Genomic DNA, 17,500 nt, shown 5'->3' on the forward strand with positions numbered 1-17,500 from the left:
GTGTTTTGGGGTTTTTTTGTGTGTTTTGTATTTTGTGTGTGTGTGTGTGCGTCCACTCATTCCTCTCTAATAACTCAGCTGTTTAACTGACCTGAACTCACAACAGAATTTAATGTGTGTTGTTGTGTGTATGTTGTGTGTATGTTGTGTGTTGTTGTGTGTATGTTGTGTGTATGTTGTGTGTTGCTGCGTGTATGTTGTGTGTTGCTGTGTGTATGTTGTGTGTTGTTGTGTGTTGTTGTGTGTTGTTGTGTGTATGTTGTGTGTTGCTGTGGGTTGTTGTGTGTTGCTGTGTGTTGCTGTGGGTTGTTGTGGGTTGTTGTGTGTATGTTGTGTGTTGTTGCGTGTTGCTGTGTTTTGCTGCGTGTTGCTGTGTGTTGCTGCGTGTTGCTGCGTGTTGCTGTGTGTTGCTGCGTGTTGCTGTGTGTTGCTGTGTGTTACTGCGTGTTGCTGTGTGTATGTTGTGTGTTGTTGTGTGTTGCTGCGTGTTGCTGCGTGTTGCTGAATAAACCGTGTTACCTGTGGCTGCTGAGGGATGTTAAAGCTGGGGTCTCTGGGTCCGACGCTGACGAACCTCTGGGCCGGAGACGTGGTGGGGGTGGAGTAGGCTGCACAGGTCAGGGGTCAGAGGTCAGAGGGCGTCTGTCTCTAAGCATCATACAGTTTTTCTCCTTCAACATTCAGATGTAGGTCAGATTTAAATAAAACCTGCTGCGGTTGATGAGCATTAGCGCGTCACAGGCTTTGGCTGAGGCTCAGTCTGTTTTTGCCAAACAACGAGAACACGACTAAAACCCCCGGAGACAAATTTAATCCAGACACAAAGATCCTCTGCTCACGGATTAAATCTGAACTCATTATTAGATTAATAATTCAAGCCTCTTTAACATGCACCATCCACCTGCAGATATAATATATACGATAAGGTGAGATGAGACTGTGAATGTGAGGTAGCTGCAGCCGGTGCTAAAACAGAACTAAACACTGATGATTCCACACAGAACACAAAGTAAAAATATATAAATATATTTCATATCAATGTATGAGAAAAATAAAACCTAAATAAACAATGAAATAAAATGTAGCGTAGAGGAGTGTGAACATAAAGGTGCTCGTGTAAATATATATAGAAATACACTCACTGGGGGAGGTGGGTGAGTTGCCTCCCCCCTCTGTGGAGGAGGTGGAGGGCGGCTTGGCGTCGACCGGCAGCGGGACAGGACGGGCCATGGGGGGGGGCGGAGGAGGAGGCAGCATGGGCGTCGGCAGGAAGGGGTTGTGGACCTTCCCCTGGGAGCTACCATTAGGCTGCAGAGAGGGGGGGGGGGCAGTGTTAAATACAGCATCAACAGGTGAGAGTCACTGCAGAGAGGAGGGGGGGGGGGGGGGGGGGGGGGGGGGTCAGAAATAAACTGTTAAATCCATGAGAGAACACACTGTGGCCTGACACCACCAGGATTCATGGGGCTCAGAGAGAGAAAGAGGTTCAGGGAGCATGAGACCAGACCAGAGTCCAGACCAGAGTCCAGACCAGAGTCCAGACCTGAACCCAGAGAGAAAGTTTGGGACGAGCTGGAGACTCTGACATCATCAATACAAGATCTGAACTAAAAACACTGGATGAAATAAACCTGGAGACACTGGAGAAGCTTCTGATTGAACCAATGGAGTCGAAGCTGGAGGAGCTCCACCCACAGACTAGAGGGGAGGAGCGCCGCCCACAGACTAGAGGGGAGGAGCTCCGCCCACAGACTAGAGGGGAGGAGCTCCGCCCACAGACTAGAGGGGAGGAGCTCCGCCCACAGACTAGAGGGGAGGAGCTCTGTTCGTCTCCCTGTCGGAGCAGGACGTACTGATGGAGGCTATGAAAAGGTAAAAGATGAAATCAAAAAGAAAGGAAACGCCACCACTGCCATAAAACAAAGAGAGAAAACATCTTGCACTTCGCCTGAATGCGTGAACATTGCACAAACACAGAAGGACATCAGACAGTGGACGGCTGCTCAGAGACCAACATGTCTTCAATTATTTCAGTTAAACTGGATTCTGTACATTTAAGGTGAATAGAGTCTGTACTGGCAGAGACACATGATTTAGAGTTAAACTGGGTTTGTAATCAGAACAATCAGAATAAAAACTTTATTTATCCCTGAAGGGTAATGAGGAGGGCGAAGAGTGATAATGTATGACAAGTAAGTAAATAAAATCTGTGTGACTTCAGTTCACTGACTTTCATTCTTATTCAATAAAGAACCATCACGTTACTGTTTGATGTGTATTTATATTTCTATGGGACGTGTATTTTATGTCTAGTCTATGAGAAACTAAACCATCTACTGATTGAAATCATCTAAAATGACTGAAATGTTTACTGACAGTGGGTCTAGTTGAATGTGATAACGATGTGTAGTGGGCAGTGGAATAAATACTGGTTCCATTTGTGTGACTGAGATTAAATAGACTCTGGACCTTATTCTGGTCTGGAGCAGGTTAACTCCACAGGATAAATCTCCATGGTAACTTATGCCAGAACATATCTCACTCTCCCCCATCCTGCTTCCATGCAACCGCATCATGGATAAGTTCATCCAGGATAACCAACAAATCCCGGCTTAATCCCTTATCCTGGATTTATGTAACAGGCCCCAGGAGGTTTGTTTGAACACACGTTTAACTTGTTCTGTGTATTAACCAGGAAGAGATGGAAGTAGCAGTTAATAACTTTAACCTGGAGGGGGCAGTAAAAGCACCTGAAACAGCTAAAATTATAATAATAAACAAATAAATAATATATATCAATAAGTCAATAAATCACATGTGCAGTGAATGTATTGTTGTATCTGCAGGCAGTGGTAACAAAAAGGCAAACAACAGAGGAAAATAAAATAAAATAAAATAAAATAAAATAAAATAAAATAAATGTTCACTTCAACTTAACTTACTACAGACTCGTGTTCTGGTTTATTACAGTTACACCAGAGTCAGAGTGTTTCCGGGTGCAGTCAGGGTCCAACATGGGGATAAAACAGAGGAGCAGGAGCAGAGTGTGGTGGAGGGAGAGTATTGATTCAGTGTCTAGACGCAGATATATCAACTATCTCTCTGAAGACCACACACACACACACACACACACACACACACACACACACACACACACACACACTAATGGTGCTTTTGTCGTACTGCAGGACCTACGCGCAGTAACCGCAGTCAGTAACAACTCCACCCAAACACTAGGCGGCGCTGTGTCTTTTTACCAGTCGGGTTCATTTTAGTTTCTACTTCCTGAGTCTCAGTTACCCTGACCCAGTCTGTACAGACCCACAACTAACACACCGATACCACGAGGACCAATCACAGCTCTGGTTCCATTAAACACTAACGAGGACCAATCACAGCTCTGGTTCCATTAAACACTAACGAGGACCAATCACAGCTCTGGTTCCATTAAACACTAACCAGGACCAATCACAGCTCTGGTTCCTTTTAAACACTAACAGGACCAATCACAGCTCTGGTTCCATTAAACACTAACGAGGACCAATCACAGCTCTGGTTCCATTAAACACTAACGAGGACCAATCACAGCTCTGGTTCCATTAAACACTAACGAGGACCAATCACAGCTCTAACGTAGAAGTATAAACTGTTCTATCAGGGACCAGTTTAATCTGGAATGGGGCTGAACCCTGGTTCTGGTACCACAGAGGTCCTGAGATAAACCGGGTCCAGACAGAACCAGACTCTTCTTTGTCTTTTTCCTGTCTCTTGTCTCTTGTCTGGTCCCGAAGACGTTTAATGAATCAAAGTGTGGACAGATGTTAGGGAGCAGAGACACGTTCACCCATTCAGAGACACAACCATGGACATTAGAGGACAACTCAGCCGTGGGGGGGTATCTGGACCACAGGACCAGGTCCCAGGTAGAACCGGTCCCTGAGAACAGGGTTTGCAGCGGTGTCAGGTGTGGGGGGTGTCGTGGGGGGGTCTTACGTTGAGGAAGCCCACCTGTCCGGCCTGCTGGGCGGAGTCAGGACACACCAGCTGGACGAACTCCTTGAGCGTCTCCTGGGGGTGGTACCTGATGGCCGGGTGGGAGAAGTAGGAACCAGGCTGCTGCAGGATGGGGGAGGAGGAGAAGTGGAGGCTGGAGGGGGGGGCGTGGGGGCTCGCTGTGGGGGAGGGAGGGGGAGGGGGAGGGGGAGAAACACAGAGAAAGTATTATTGAAGGAGAAAGTTCATCTAAAAAAATAATATATTAAAAAGAGGGGCGTGGCTTAGCATGCAAATACAGCAGCAGATGATGCATGATGCTCCTCCCCCTCCTCCATAATTAGAGCTGTAATTGGTCCAGTGGCCTGTGATTGGTCGTTAGTGGACGAGGCCTCGTTAAGGACAGAGAGAGAGGATGGAGGGATAGAGAGAGGGAGAGAGAGAGAGGATGGAGGGATAGAGAGAGGGAGAGAGAGAGAGAGGATGGAGGGGGAGAGAGGGAGAGAGAGAGAGAGGATGGAGGGGGAGAGAGGGAGAGGGAGAGAGAGGATGGAGGGGGAGAGAGGGAGAGAGAGAGAGAGAGTGGAGGGGAGAGAGGAGAGGGAGAGGAGAGAGAGGATGGAGGGGGAGAGAGAGAGGAGAGGGAGAGAGGAGAGATGGAGAGAGAGGAGGGATGAGAGAGGAGAGAGAGAGAGAGAGAGAGAGAGAGAGGATGGAGGGATGGAGGGATAGAGAGAGAGAGAGAGAGGGAGAGAGAGAGAGAGAGGATGGAGGGATAGAGAGAGAGAGATAGAGAGAGAGAGATGGAGGGGGAGAGAGGGAGAGAGAGAGAGAGGATGGAGGGGAGAGAGGGAGAGGGAGAGAGAGGATGGAGGGATAGAGAGAGAGAGAGAGGATGGAGGGATAGAGAGGGAGAGGGAGAGAGAGGATGGAGGGGGAGAGAGGGAGAGAGAGGATGGAGGGAGGACGGAGGGATGAAGAGTTAAAGCTGCTGCACTAATTCACTTAAAGTCTGTTGTGATTTATCACTGTGATACACACTGACCAAGAGTGTGTGTATCAGAGTGTGTGTGTCAGAGTGTGTGTATCAGAGTGTGTGTATCAGAGTGTGTGTATCAGAGTGTGTATCAGAGTGTGTGTGTCAGAGTGTGTGTATCAGAGTGTGTATCAGAGTGTGTGTTTTAGAGTGTGTATCAGAGTGTGTGTATCAGAGTGTGTGTTTTAGAGTGTGTATCAGTGTGTGTGTATCAGAGTGTGTGTTTTAGAGTGTGTATCAGTGTGTGTGTTTACAGTAATCAGAGGACCTTCCATCCACATGATTCATTCTCTGCAACCAGGTCTGAACAGGAAGTCCAGAAAATACAAGAGCACACTTCCTTCCTTCCTTCCTCCCTTCCTTCCTTCCTCCCTTCCTCATTCCCTTCCTTCCTTCCTTCCTCCCTCCCTCCCTCCCTCCTCAGTCCAGAGCCTTTATTCATTTTATTCAGTGTGTGTGGTACTGAGGACCAGAGGCTTCATGTCGAACACACAACAAAGAGACAGGATTAGTTCCACTTTGCAAATCACCCTCTCCTCCTCCTCCTCCTCCTCCTCCTCCTCCTCCTCCTCCTCCCCCTTCATCTCTCCCGTGCCAAGTTTTTCCTTGAAGAAGACATCTGCCATCAGGAGTCAGGGGGTGGATTGATAAACGATGAGAAGGAGGTGAGGAATTAAAGCAGCAGAGCTCCTGCAGGAGGCGAAGGGGCCGAGGAGGAGGAGACTTCAAAGGAGAGGAGGACGGAGGGAGCAAGGAGAGGGGGAGGATGGAGTTAAAGAAACAAGAAGGAGGTGAAGATGGAGGAGGTGACCGACGGGTTTGAACCCGATGTTTACATTCGTCTCTAAAAACTACAAACCCCTAAAAACCACAAATCTCTAAAAACTACAAACCTCTAAAAACTACAAACTCCTACAAACTTCAAATCCCAGGAAAGTTGGATCCTTGAAGCAGGAACTATTTTTAGTCTGATCTGGTTATTGGGGGGGCGGAGCCTGGGAGTCCCTAGAGGAGATGCTAACGGAGAAGCTAACGGAGAAGCTAACGGAGATGAATCAAACTCATCTAGACTTGTTGTGTTTGCAGGAGATGTTTCCTCCAGCATTGCTAAAGGTGGAGTTAGTGTTGAGGCTAATGGAGAAGCTAATGGAGATGCTAACAGCTAGTGTTTCTCAAACTAAACCAGGAAGTGTCTGGTAGCGTCATGCTCTCAGTGTCATCAACATTTATCAGATCAATAATTAAATGAGACTCAAAACATCTGAAATCTGTCATTAAATATTAAGTTTCATCTTCAGATTTGTTGTTAAGTTAAATTATGATTAATTAGAGGTGAAGCATTGATGAACTCGGTAAATGATCAACCATCAATTTAAAATTTCTCACACCAATAAAATAAACATTAAACTGGAAGTTATTTATCCTCATGTTCTGATACGGAGCTGTGTAGTTTTTATTTATTCTAACAAGTTTGGATATTTCAAACTCAAATCCCATAAAGCTCCATTTTTACACTGTGGAACCTAAATAGTCACGTTCTACGTGTTCAGAAATGTCCTAAAAATAGCCCATGTTAATATTTATTATTATTTTCATTTTACATAAATCTTTTAATCCACTTCAGTCCTGATCATAAATACCAAAAGTTTAAGTATTAATTTTATCAATAAAAAATGCACAGAAATTTAAATATTTTCAATACTCTGAACACAAAGTAGATTTTATAAAAAAATAAAATAAATATATTAAGATGTGTCTAAATCACCGACATGTCCAAGTCTCTAATAATCCCAAAAGAAAAACCCACTTAGTTTATTGAAATTTGCTTTTTTGATGATGTCGTCACAAACACTGGCAAAAGGTAACAAGTCGGAAATGAATCAAAGTTTTGGTTTTTATGATCAGGACTGAAGACGATTAAAAGATTTATGTAAAATAAGTAGAAATAAATATTAACGTGTGATATTTAGGACACTTCTGTCCCTTAATGAAAACCATTTTAAGATCATGTATGAGGGTTGAATGAGGAGGAGGTTAGTGGGCGGAGCATTAGTGAGGAGGTCGGGGTGGAGGTGGGAGGACGGGTCGTAACACACTGATCCTAACCTACAGGTGAGTTTATAGGTGCCTCCACCTGACAAAAGGGTCGGGGGGGGTGACTGGTGGAGGACCTCACCTCGAGGCCCGGTAATGACGGCCCGGTGATGGTGTGTGAAAGCCGTTCGGGGGGAGGAGGAGGAAGAAGAGGAGGAGGTGGTGGAGGAGGCGGCGGCGGGCGAGGGGGCGGAGCCACAGAAACCAGACTTCTCTGACTTCTTTAGGGCGGCGGTGGGCGACAGCATCCCTGCCAAGAACCACGATGAGGAGGCTTTAACATTTCTTTCACCTCCAGGAGGAGGGAGGAGGGAGGAGGAGGGAGGAGCAGGAAGAGGTGGGGCTTGGACACCAGGGGAGGGGCTTAAGGTCTTTGAGTGTGTTTCCTACTTCCTGTGAGGATTTAGTTCATTGAGTCAATGATGAAGTTTATAACAACTCCACGTTGTTTCTGATCGGAGGAGCAGCAGGAGGTAGAGGAGGTGGAGGAGGTGGAGGAGGAGGAGGAGGAGAGTGTGAGTGATGAAGAGGAAGGAGGAACGTAAGGAGGAGAAGACTGAACCAAACACATCACAACACTAAACGACAAACCACGAATCTGTCCATCACCAGGAGGAGGAGGAGAAAGAGGAGGAGGAAGAGGAGAAGAAGGAGCAGGAAGAGGAGGAGGAAGGGGAGGAGGAGACACGTAGACAGGAAGTATAAATATTGGTAGTTGTGGTGTTACCTTGTCGGGAGATGAACGAGCTAGCTAGAGAGCCACGTAGCTTATATCCAGCTTTCCAACGCAAGACGGAGGAAAAGAAGAAAAGAAACGAAAAGAAGAGAAAGAAGCATGAATACACGACTGAGAGAGAGAGAGAGAGAGAGAGAGAGAGAGAGAGAGAGGGGAGGGAGGGAGGGAGGAAGGGAAGGAGATCTCTCCCCTCCTCCTCTCCCTCCCTCCCTCCTCTCTCAGGTTTAGTTTGGTGAGGTGTGATGATGGAGGTGGGCGGGGTTAGGGCTGTGGTGGGCGGGGCTGTTAAAGGATGCAGGTGTGGTTGCCGTGGTGACGGCCTACCTGGCTCCACGTCGTGCCAGCTGCTGGAATGGCTGCCGTTGCCTGGAGACCGGCCCTGGCCGGGGTAGTAGGACTCCTCCCCAGGACTGTCCACGTCCTCCTCCATGCACTTTATCCTCTTGGCAGAGCTGGACACAGAGACAGGGACGGCATGATGAGAGAAACCAGTCTAAACCAGTCCAAACCAGTCTAAACCAGTGTAAACCAGTCCAAACCAGGCTAAACCAGTCTAAAACAGGTTAAACCAGGCTAAACCAGATCAACTAGTCTAAACTAGTCAAACTAGTCCAACAAGTCTAAACCAGACCAAATCAGTCTAAACCAGTGTAAACCAGCCCAAACCAGTCTAAACCAGTCTAAAACAGGTTAAACCAGGCTAAACCAGTCCAAATCAGACCAAACCAGGCTAAACCATTGTAAACCAGTCAACACCAGACGAAACCAGTCTAAACCAGATTAAACCAGACCAAACTAGTGAAAACCAGTCTACACAGGTCCAAACCACTCTAAACCAGACCAAACTAGTCTAAACCAGGATAAACCTAGTCTAAACCAGTCCAAACCAGTCTTAACCAGTGTAAACCAGTCTAAATCCAAACCAAACCAGTCTAAACCAGACTAAACCAATCTAAACCAGACCAAACCAGACTTAACCGGTCTAGACCAGTGTAAACTAGTCAAACCAGTACCGCTAGTCTAAATCAGACCAAACCAGTCTGAAACTGTGTAAATCAGTCTAACCAGACTAAACCAGTGTAAACCAGTCTAAATCCAAACCAAACCAGTCTAAACCAGACTTAACCAGTCTAAATCAGTGTAAACTAGTCAAACCAGTGCCGCTAGTCTAAATCAGACCAAACCAGTCTGAAACTGTGTAAATCAGTCTAACCAGTCAAAACCAGTGTAAACGAGTCTAAACCAGATCAAACCAGTCTAAACCCAGACCAAACCAGTCCAAACTAGACTAAACCAGACCAAACCAGTCTAAACCAGTCCAAACCAGATCAACTAGTCTAAACCAGTGTAAACCCAGACCAAACCTAGACTGGTTTGGCGTCAGTTCATTTTTAGACTGACGAGTGTAATAATTCATTCTGGTTTTTTCTCTGCTCTTAACGTCGGTTGCTGTTTGATTGAAGCTGATGAAGACGTTTTCTTAAACCACCACAAACCTCCTTGAAGTCAGATGAAAGACAAATTGGTTCAGATCTCCGAGGTCAAAGACTTTAAATCTACTCTCCTCACTCAGTCAGCCCTGACCTGGAGCACAGGTTCCTGAATTCAAGTCCTTTCTTTTAAATCTTCTTCTTCAGAGACATTTAAACTCATCAGGTGACCTCTGTACGTCTGCCACATTAGGCCCCGCCCCCAACAGACAGACTCCAGGTAAGTTTCCTCCAGTAAAGGGAGTATAAAGAATATATGGGGCGGATGTGCTATGTTGAAATAAATGTCTTATTTCCACCATTAACGCTCCTATAAATGTTATTAATATGTAAAAGGTCCTCACTTAAATATCCAGCGTCTATTTCCTTTAAATATTGTAAATTAGCTGTAAAATCACCTCATCAGTCATGGAGCTGTGTTTACCTTCTCCTCAGCCTCCGTGTTCATCCATCACCATTAAAAGGTTCAAATTACTCAGAAAAATTATAACTAAAAACTAGTCTCACTGTTATTAGTATTATCATTAGTGTTAGCATTATAACATTAGCACGCTAGCCATAACAACTTAGTAGTTACCGAGTCAATTAAATGTGTCTACATGGACATAAATTACATGAACATGTGGGTTTCACAGTATATATGACGTTAGCTGCTACTTTTCTGAGCCTTTAGTCTAGATAACTAGCTAGCATAGAGCTAGCGTAAGGCTAGCATGAGGCTAGCATAAGGCTAGCATAAGACTAGGCTAACTTCAGACTTCATTCATGTGTAAAGTGGTGTTTCTGAGATCAAGGTTCACATCAATAATGGTGTGACTTTATTTTTCTATATAAAATCTTAACAAACGTCAAACAGAGACATTGACATTTACCTCATCACATAATAGAGAGAAACCAGCTGACGTCCAGTTCTTCCTTTTAATCTTCTGCTCCATAACTTTCTCTGTGTTTGTTCACTGGGGAAACGGTGGAGTTTCCTCCGTGTTTTCAGGCTGAGCACTGTGGCATATTTTACCTTTTAATACAACTTTATTCTCCGTTATTGACACTTCTCTGTGGGTGAATATGGGTTAGATGGATCCAACATGGCGCCCATGAACCATGTGACCAGCTCAGAACCAATCAGCATAGAGGGACAGATCAGATGCTCTGTTCCCTGGTTGGACAGACTCTCTGTAATATATGACTCTGCTGTAGAGACCAAACTGACAAGAAGGAGCAGAGGAGGATGTTCAGTCCTGTCAGATATTGACACTAATGTGGAACTGATCAGCTGATCCAGTCCTGGGTCTGATTCTGTCAATGGACCATGAAGGTAGAAAGGTTTCTGTACCTGGAGGAGGAGGTGCTGGGCAGTGGTCTCCTCATGGCTCCTGGACTCATGCTGTAGTAGGAGGAGCTGTCCAGGTCGGCCAGAGAGAAGTTTGGACCGGTACCGGCTGCAATGGGAGCTGAAGGACAGAGAGGGACAACATCAGGTCAGGAAACCAGCAACATCTCAGCGCTGAAGTGGTTCTGTTCTGAAGGACGGGATCAAACTCCTCCAAGCTGCTGTAGACACTGATCAAACAGACTCACACACTGGACACGAGGACGCGACAACATGTTCAACACTGGACACGAAGACTCGACAACATGATCAACACTGGACTCGACAACGTGATCGACACTGGACACGAGGACACGACAACATGATCAACACTGGACACGAGGACACGACAACATGTTCAACACTGGACACGAAGACTCGACAACATGATCAACACTGGACTCGACAACGTGATCGACACTGGACACGAGGACACGACAACATGATCAACACTGGACACGAGGACACGACAACATGATCAACACTGGACACGAGGACTCGACAACGTGATCGACACTGGACACGAAGACTCGAACAACATGATCGACACTGGACACGAAGACTCGAACAACATGATCAACACTGGACACGAGGACTCGAACAACATGATCGACACTGGACACGAGGACTCGACAACATGATCAACACTGGACTCGACAACGTGATCGACACTGGACACGAGGACACGACAACATGATCAACACTGGACACGAGGACTCGACAACGTGATCGACACTGGACACGAAGACTCGAACAACATGATCGACACTGGACACGAGGACTCGACAACATGATCAACACTGGACACGAGGACACGACAACATGATCAACACTGGACACGAGGACACGACAACATGATCAACACTGGACACGAGGACTCGACAACGTGATCGACACTGGACACGAAGACTCGAACAACATGATCGACACTGGACACGAGGACTCGACAACATGATCAACACTGGACTCGACAACGTGATCGACACTGGACACGAGGACTCGACAACATGATCAACACTGGACACGAGGACTCGACAACATGATCGACACTGGACACGAGGACTCGACAACATGATCAACACTGGACTCGACAACGTGATCGACACTGGACACGAGGACTCGACAACATGATCAACACTGGACACGAGGACTCGACAACATGATCAACACTGGACACGAGGACTCGACAACATGGTCAACACTGGACACGAGGACTCGACAACATGATCAACACTGGACTCGACAACGTGATCGACACTGGACACGAGGACTCGACAACATGATCAACACTGGACACGAGGACTCGACAACATGATCAACACTGGACCAGTTTAACGTCATAGTTCTGGTTCTTTGACGACTTTCAGGATGTTTTGACAAATTTTTATAAAAAGAAGAATTTCATTGTTCATGTTTCTACACTGAGCACACAGTTTCAGGCCTCCTCCTCCTCCTCCTCCTCCTCCTCCTCCTCCTCCTCCTCCCTCCTCTTCTTCCTCCTCCTCCTCCCCCCTTCCTCCTCCAGGTCTGAGCCGATAGAGGAGAGAGATTCAACTCTTTGTTGTCAAACGCTTCAATTTGAAAATCCTGCTGAACAAAGGCAGCAATCAGCTTCAGACCCGGACATCCGTCTCATCCCTCGCCTCCAGACCCCCCCCCCCACCCCCACCCCCCCCATTGCTTTATTGACAGAGAGCATGATGGTGTGATGGGATGAAAGGAGGAGGAGGAGGGGGACTGACAGGACCTGGTGGGTAGTTTTGTGCTGAGCTCAGCATCATGATCTCCCTCCATCCATCACTCTCTCTGCCCTACAGAGATAGAACCAGCCTCACCCTCCCTCACCCTCCCTCACCCTCCAACATAAAACTATGAGACATTTAATCCAACTTCTTCTTCAGTTCTAACTCTTCTGTTCAGTCTCAAACTCTGACACCATCTAAAAACTAGTGGAGTCAAACTATTAAAGATTTAATCAGATTAATCTCAGGTTGATGTGGATTAATTCAGATTAATCAGATTAAATCTCCTTCATGTTTAATCTCTGTTGATGCGTTTCATTGTTGAAGATCAAACAGGAACAAGAGAATATATCTGCACTGAACGAGTTAAACACAACTCAACAACTTTTAGTGTCTTTCTTTGTCCACCATGTGTCCACATGAACGTGTCCCTGTTGCTACGGAGACAAACTAACTTGTGGACATTGTCCAACCAGAGGAGAGCTGACGCTTCTTATTGAGAACAGTGTCTCCCAGTGAACAGTGGCTGCAGGAGTGGACACATATTAGCAGCAGCATTGGCAGCTTGTCTTTGTCTTGGTTTGTCTCCAGCTGTTAGCCGCGTTAGCCCAAGTGCTAGCAGAATCCCCGACTAACGTATGCTTGGCTTGGTTCATGTGCTGTTTGAAGCTGGAAAGAAAACTCCTTCCTGCAGAGTGTGATGATACTTTATGTGTCTCCACTGGTCCCTCTTGGTGTCTTTGTCCTCAAATGTCCCATGGAGAGGACCAACGTGCTGTTTAGCGTCTTCCATCTTTATGGGTTGGTTCTGCTGCCTGTCACTACCGGATCAGCTGGTGCTAACGCTAACGCTACTTGGACAAACTGAGACACGTTCACAGTCGTTCTGCTGCAGAAACATGATCAGATCTGGTTCCTCAAGGTCCAGGTCCAGGTCCAGGTCCAGGTCTGAACCCTCCAGTTCCAGACTTCTCTTAGTTGAACCAAAAACTCTTTAAACTTCCTCAGTCTCTTAGAACTGAAGAAGCTCCTCAGATGAGACGTCTTCTCTAAACTCTACAGGTCGTTATTTTTTGTCATGGTTCAAACTAAACTCCAAACCAAACAGCTGTAGATGATGAATAGATGATCATTATTTCACTGTTTCTACTTTTTGAGACATTTTTATTTTGCGCTGTGGGATCCTTCTCCTGTAAATTATGAGCCACGGCCCCAGAAACGTTGTGAGACCGTGCTGCAGGGGGCGCTGCTGCCTCTCTGTCAGTAGACTGAAGGTTTGAATCCCTCTCTGTAGCTCAGCTCTGACTGGCTGAAGTGGATCAGCTGATCTCTGGACCACTAACGTCTTCGTCTTTGTGTCGGTTTGTTGTGAAGCCATCTGCTGTTGGCTCACCACCAAGAGAGAGGGCGTGTGTTGCCAACGGCGACGGAGGGCAGGAGGAAGGAGGGATGGAGGAAGAGAGCGAGCAGGCCTCCAGGTTTATTCATCTTTTCATCGCCCTGAGAGACAGATGAAGGTGGAGGAGGAGGACGGTGCCAAGTGGGTCACGAGCCGTCGGATCCAAGTGGAGCCCTGGTTCTCCAGGAGCTCACATGCTCACAACACCGAGAGGCTGGTTACTGCTCCAGCAACATTAGACAGATACAGCTAATTATTTAAAGAGAACACAGAACAAATGGAGCAGACGCCAACACACTATATGTGTAGATATTTTAAACACAATACCGAAATAACATGATAAAGAAACATCATTCGTTTTAAAGAGAATCATCTTTTTAAATGCGTCTCGAGGCCGTAGTTTCCTCCATCTTTATTCTACCATCGGGTTTGTTGCTCTGGGCTGCTGAAGAAGACGAAGTTTAGGAGAAAATCTTTCAGAGGACGAGACAGAAAGGAGATTCTTCTATCAACTAACCCACTGACAAGAAGGAGGTTCAGAACAGACTGTTCATTCATCAGCTGATCAGAAAGTAAAACACAGCTAAAAAAAAAAAAAAAAAACCTCCTGAAAACAGAAATGAAAGAGTCATAAAGGACTCGGTGATGAGTAGCTCCTCCTTCCTTTAACCCTGAACTCCAACTTATGAGCAGATGATGAACCAACAGACTGGTTCCTGCTCCACATGGTTGGTCTCTGGTTCTATTTGAAGTTCTACTTAGAACCTTGTTCAGACCCTACAGGTTCTTCTTGTGAGTGCAGCTAGAACAGGTTTCTCCTCCAGTCTTTAACTTTATAACCAGAACATGGTTCCTTGAACTGGGTTCTAACCTGCTCCTCTTTCCCTGATATGTTCATGTCGATGGAGCTGGAAGAGTTGAACCAACCTCTGCAACAACAACAACAACAACGGAGCCGCCCTGAGTTTAACAGAAAAACGTTAATAATCTTCTTTAAATGATCAGAACTGCACTTAGTTTTTCATGTCTTGTCTTCATGTCCCAGTTTTATCATAGTTCTGTTCTAACATTAATCCGTCCTATTCAAAAACGTCCTGAAAATATCACGTGTTCATATTTATTCCTACGTTTTTACATAAATCTTTTAATCCATAAAAAACAAAAGTTTGACTCATGTCTGACTTTTAACCCTTAGATGCTGGTGGCTGTGACGGCAGCACAACTTTCTGTAAAAAATATTAGGAGGAGGAGAGGGAGGAGGAGGAGGAGGAGGAGGAGGAGGAGGAGAGGGAGGAGGAGGAGGAGAGGGAGGAGGAGGAGGAGAGGGAGGAGGAGGAGGAGAATGAGGAGGAGGAGAAGTCTGAATCCAGTCTGCAGAAATATACTGAAGTGACCAGTTACATTTAATACAGGCCGCCACACTAACCTATAGTCTCCCCCCCCTCCTCCCCCCTCCTCCCCTACACACTAACCTATAGCCCCCCCCCACACACACACACACACACACACACACACTCCCCCTCCCTCCTCCTCCCCCTTTGTGTGCTGCTTTAATAGGATATTGATCGACAGAGAGAGATTCGATTGGCCTGCCAGTGAATTGTGTAATGGCTGCGCAACGCCAAGGTCACCGAGCGCGCTCAGTTCGATACCCCCCCCCCCCCGACCACATCTCATCTTCTGGTGAGCTATAGACTTCAGTCACCCCTGCAGACCCCGACCGAGTAAAGACAGTAAATGATTCTCTCAGATTTATTCTGTTGGTGTCTGATGTTCATACAGATGTTTCACAGCCTCTTCCTGTCCGGTTCAATCTGGTTCACTCTGGTTCACACTGGTTCACACTGGTTTAGTCTGGTTCACACTGGTTCACACTGGTTCACACTGGTTCACACTGGTTTAGTCTGGTTCACTCTGGTTCACACTGGTTCACACTGGTTTAGTCTGGTTCACACTGGTTTAGTCTGGTTCACACTGGTTCAGTCTGGTTCACACTGGTTCAGTCTGGTTCAGTCTGCTTCAATCTGGTTCACACTGGTTCAGTCTGGTTCACACTGGTTCACGATTGGTTTAATTTTTACTTTACAAACTACAGATATGGACGATTCACACAGGGACCAGTTTCTACTTGAACCCCTTTAAACTGAGTCTCTTAGACCTGAAGAAGCTCCTCAGATGAGACGTCTTCTCTAAACTCTACGGGTGCAGCTGGTTTTTAAACTCACAGAGTAAGTGTTAGCATTAGCTCTTCCACTAATGTTAGCATTAGCTCATACTGCAGTGAACACACATGCTAGCACAGAGGAGGTGTTGTGTTAGCAGAACATTAGCATAGCAGCGGCAGTCTGTGTGTGTTTCTATCTTTGTGAGGACCTCATTCTTGCTTTAACCCTGAAACTCTGTAGCTTCTCGGTCCTCACAAAGATAGACCAACACACACACACACTATAACACACACAGACACACACACACACTATAACACACACAGACACACACACACACACACACACACACACACACACACACACACACACACACAGACACACACACACACACACACACAGAAAACACACACACACACACACACACACACACACAGACACACACACACACACACAGACACACACACACACACACACACTCTCTCTCTGTTTCTAATCCATAAGTGATTCTTCCAGAGCTGCATCGCTGTAAATCTGCTGACCAACACAAAGAAGGAACGGCTGCGTATGAATATATCCTGAACCTGAACACTGGGCTGCACCAACTCACTGCTCTTTATTTACAAGCTCTAATTAACTTTATCACTTCACCTTATTTATTACGAGCTGAGCATCAACAGTTTGAGAGGCAAGACAAATTAAATATTTTAGATCATATCGAAAAAATAAATTTAAAAAATTAGTTATTTTCCATTAAACTGTTTTTTTCTTCGGTCTCGTTTGTAGATTCTGTTTCTATAAATCTCCGAAACCATTTCAGCACTTTACAAAACTAGGAAATAAAACAATCATTTTCAGTTCGAATATTTACTGATTTTATTATTTTTATTATTATTTTTTGTTTACAAAATAATAATAATAAAACAACATTAGTTATTTTCCATAAAACTAATGTTGGTAAACTGGGGCGTTATTTTATTTTTAATTTTTTTTTCAGATCAGTCTTGGATATGATTTAAAACATTTACTACCACACACCTTAAAATAGCCACTAACCTCAATAACACAAGGAAAAACTAATGAAAGAACATGTTGTACATAGTCATGACTGATTTCAGTGTTTAACACTAAAATACGACAGAATGAATGTTTATACTGTGTCATGTCTGAGAGATTAACACATGTGGTTATAATGGGAGTCAATGGGACATTTTTAGTAGGAATTTTTAAATCTGATGCTACACGAAAAATAATAATACAATTAGTTTAATGTAAAATAACTATATTTAAAGTGTTTTCTTAAAAACCAAGTGTGACTTTAAACGATCAAACAGGAATTTAAAGGGTTAAATCCTCACAATGATTACGTTTGAATTGTAAGTTTTATAAAGTGCTGAAATGTTTTGAGAGATTTATGCAGAAAAAAAGGGGAAAAAATGTTAAAAGTTTAGTTTTTACAGCAGTTTTTTTGGACATGGA

The 17,500-nt window shown here is 45.3% G+C and overlaps 1 protein-coding gene across 1 annotated transcript in view; it reads right to left on the reverse strand.

The window, feature by feature from the left end:
• Window positions 1-82: 82 nt before the first annotated feature.
• nfia (nuclear factor I/A) overlaps window positions 83-17,500 on the reverse strand; it is a 72,312-nt gene continuing 54,894 nt past the window's right edge. The window contains exons 5-12 of the mRNA XM_047586968.1: window positions 10,683-10,800; window positions 8,184-8,311; window positions 7,851-7,901; window positions 7,206-7,373; window positions 3,994-4,172; window positions 1,143-1,308; window positions 442-608; window positions 83-91 (exon numbers count right to left, since the gene is read on the reverse strand). Coding sequence (XP_047442924.1) covers window positions 83-91; window positions 442-608; window positions 1,143-1,308; window positions 3,994-4,172; window positions 7,206-7,373; window positions 7,851-7,901; window positions 8,184-8,311; window positions 10,683-10,800 — 986 coding nt within the window. The remainder of the gene's footprint in view (window positions 92-441; window positions 609-1,142; window positions 1,309-3,993; window positions 4,173-7,205; window positions 7,374-7,850; window positions 7,902-8,183; window positions 8,312-10,682; window positions 10,801-17,500) is intronic.

The sequence above is a fragment of the Mugil cephalus genome, chromosome 6, assembly GCF_022458985.1.
Source record: "Mugil cephalus isolate CIBA_MC_2020 chromosome 6, CIBA_Mcephalus_1.1, whole genome shotgun sequence".
In the NCBI taxonomy this organism is placed as follows: Eukaryota; Metazoa; Chordata; class Actinopteri; order Mugiliformes; family Mugilidae; genus Mugil; species Mugil cephalus.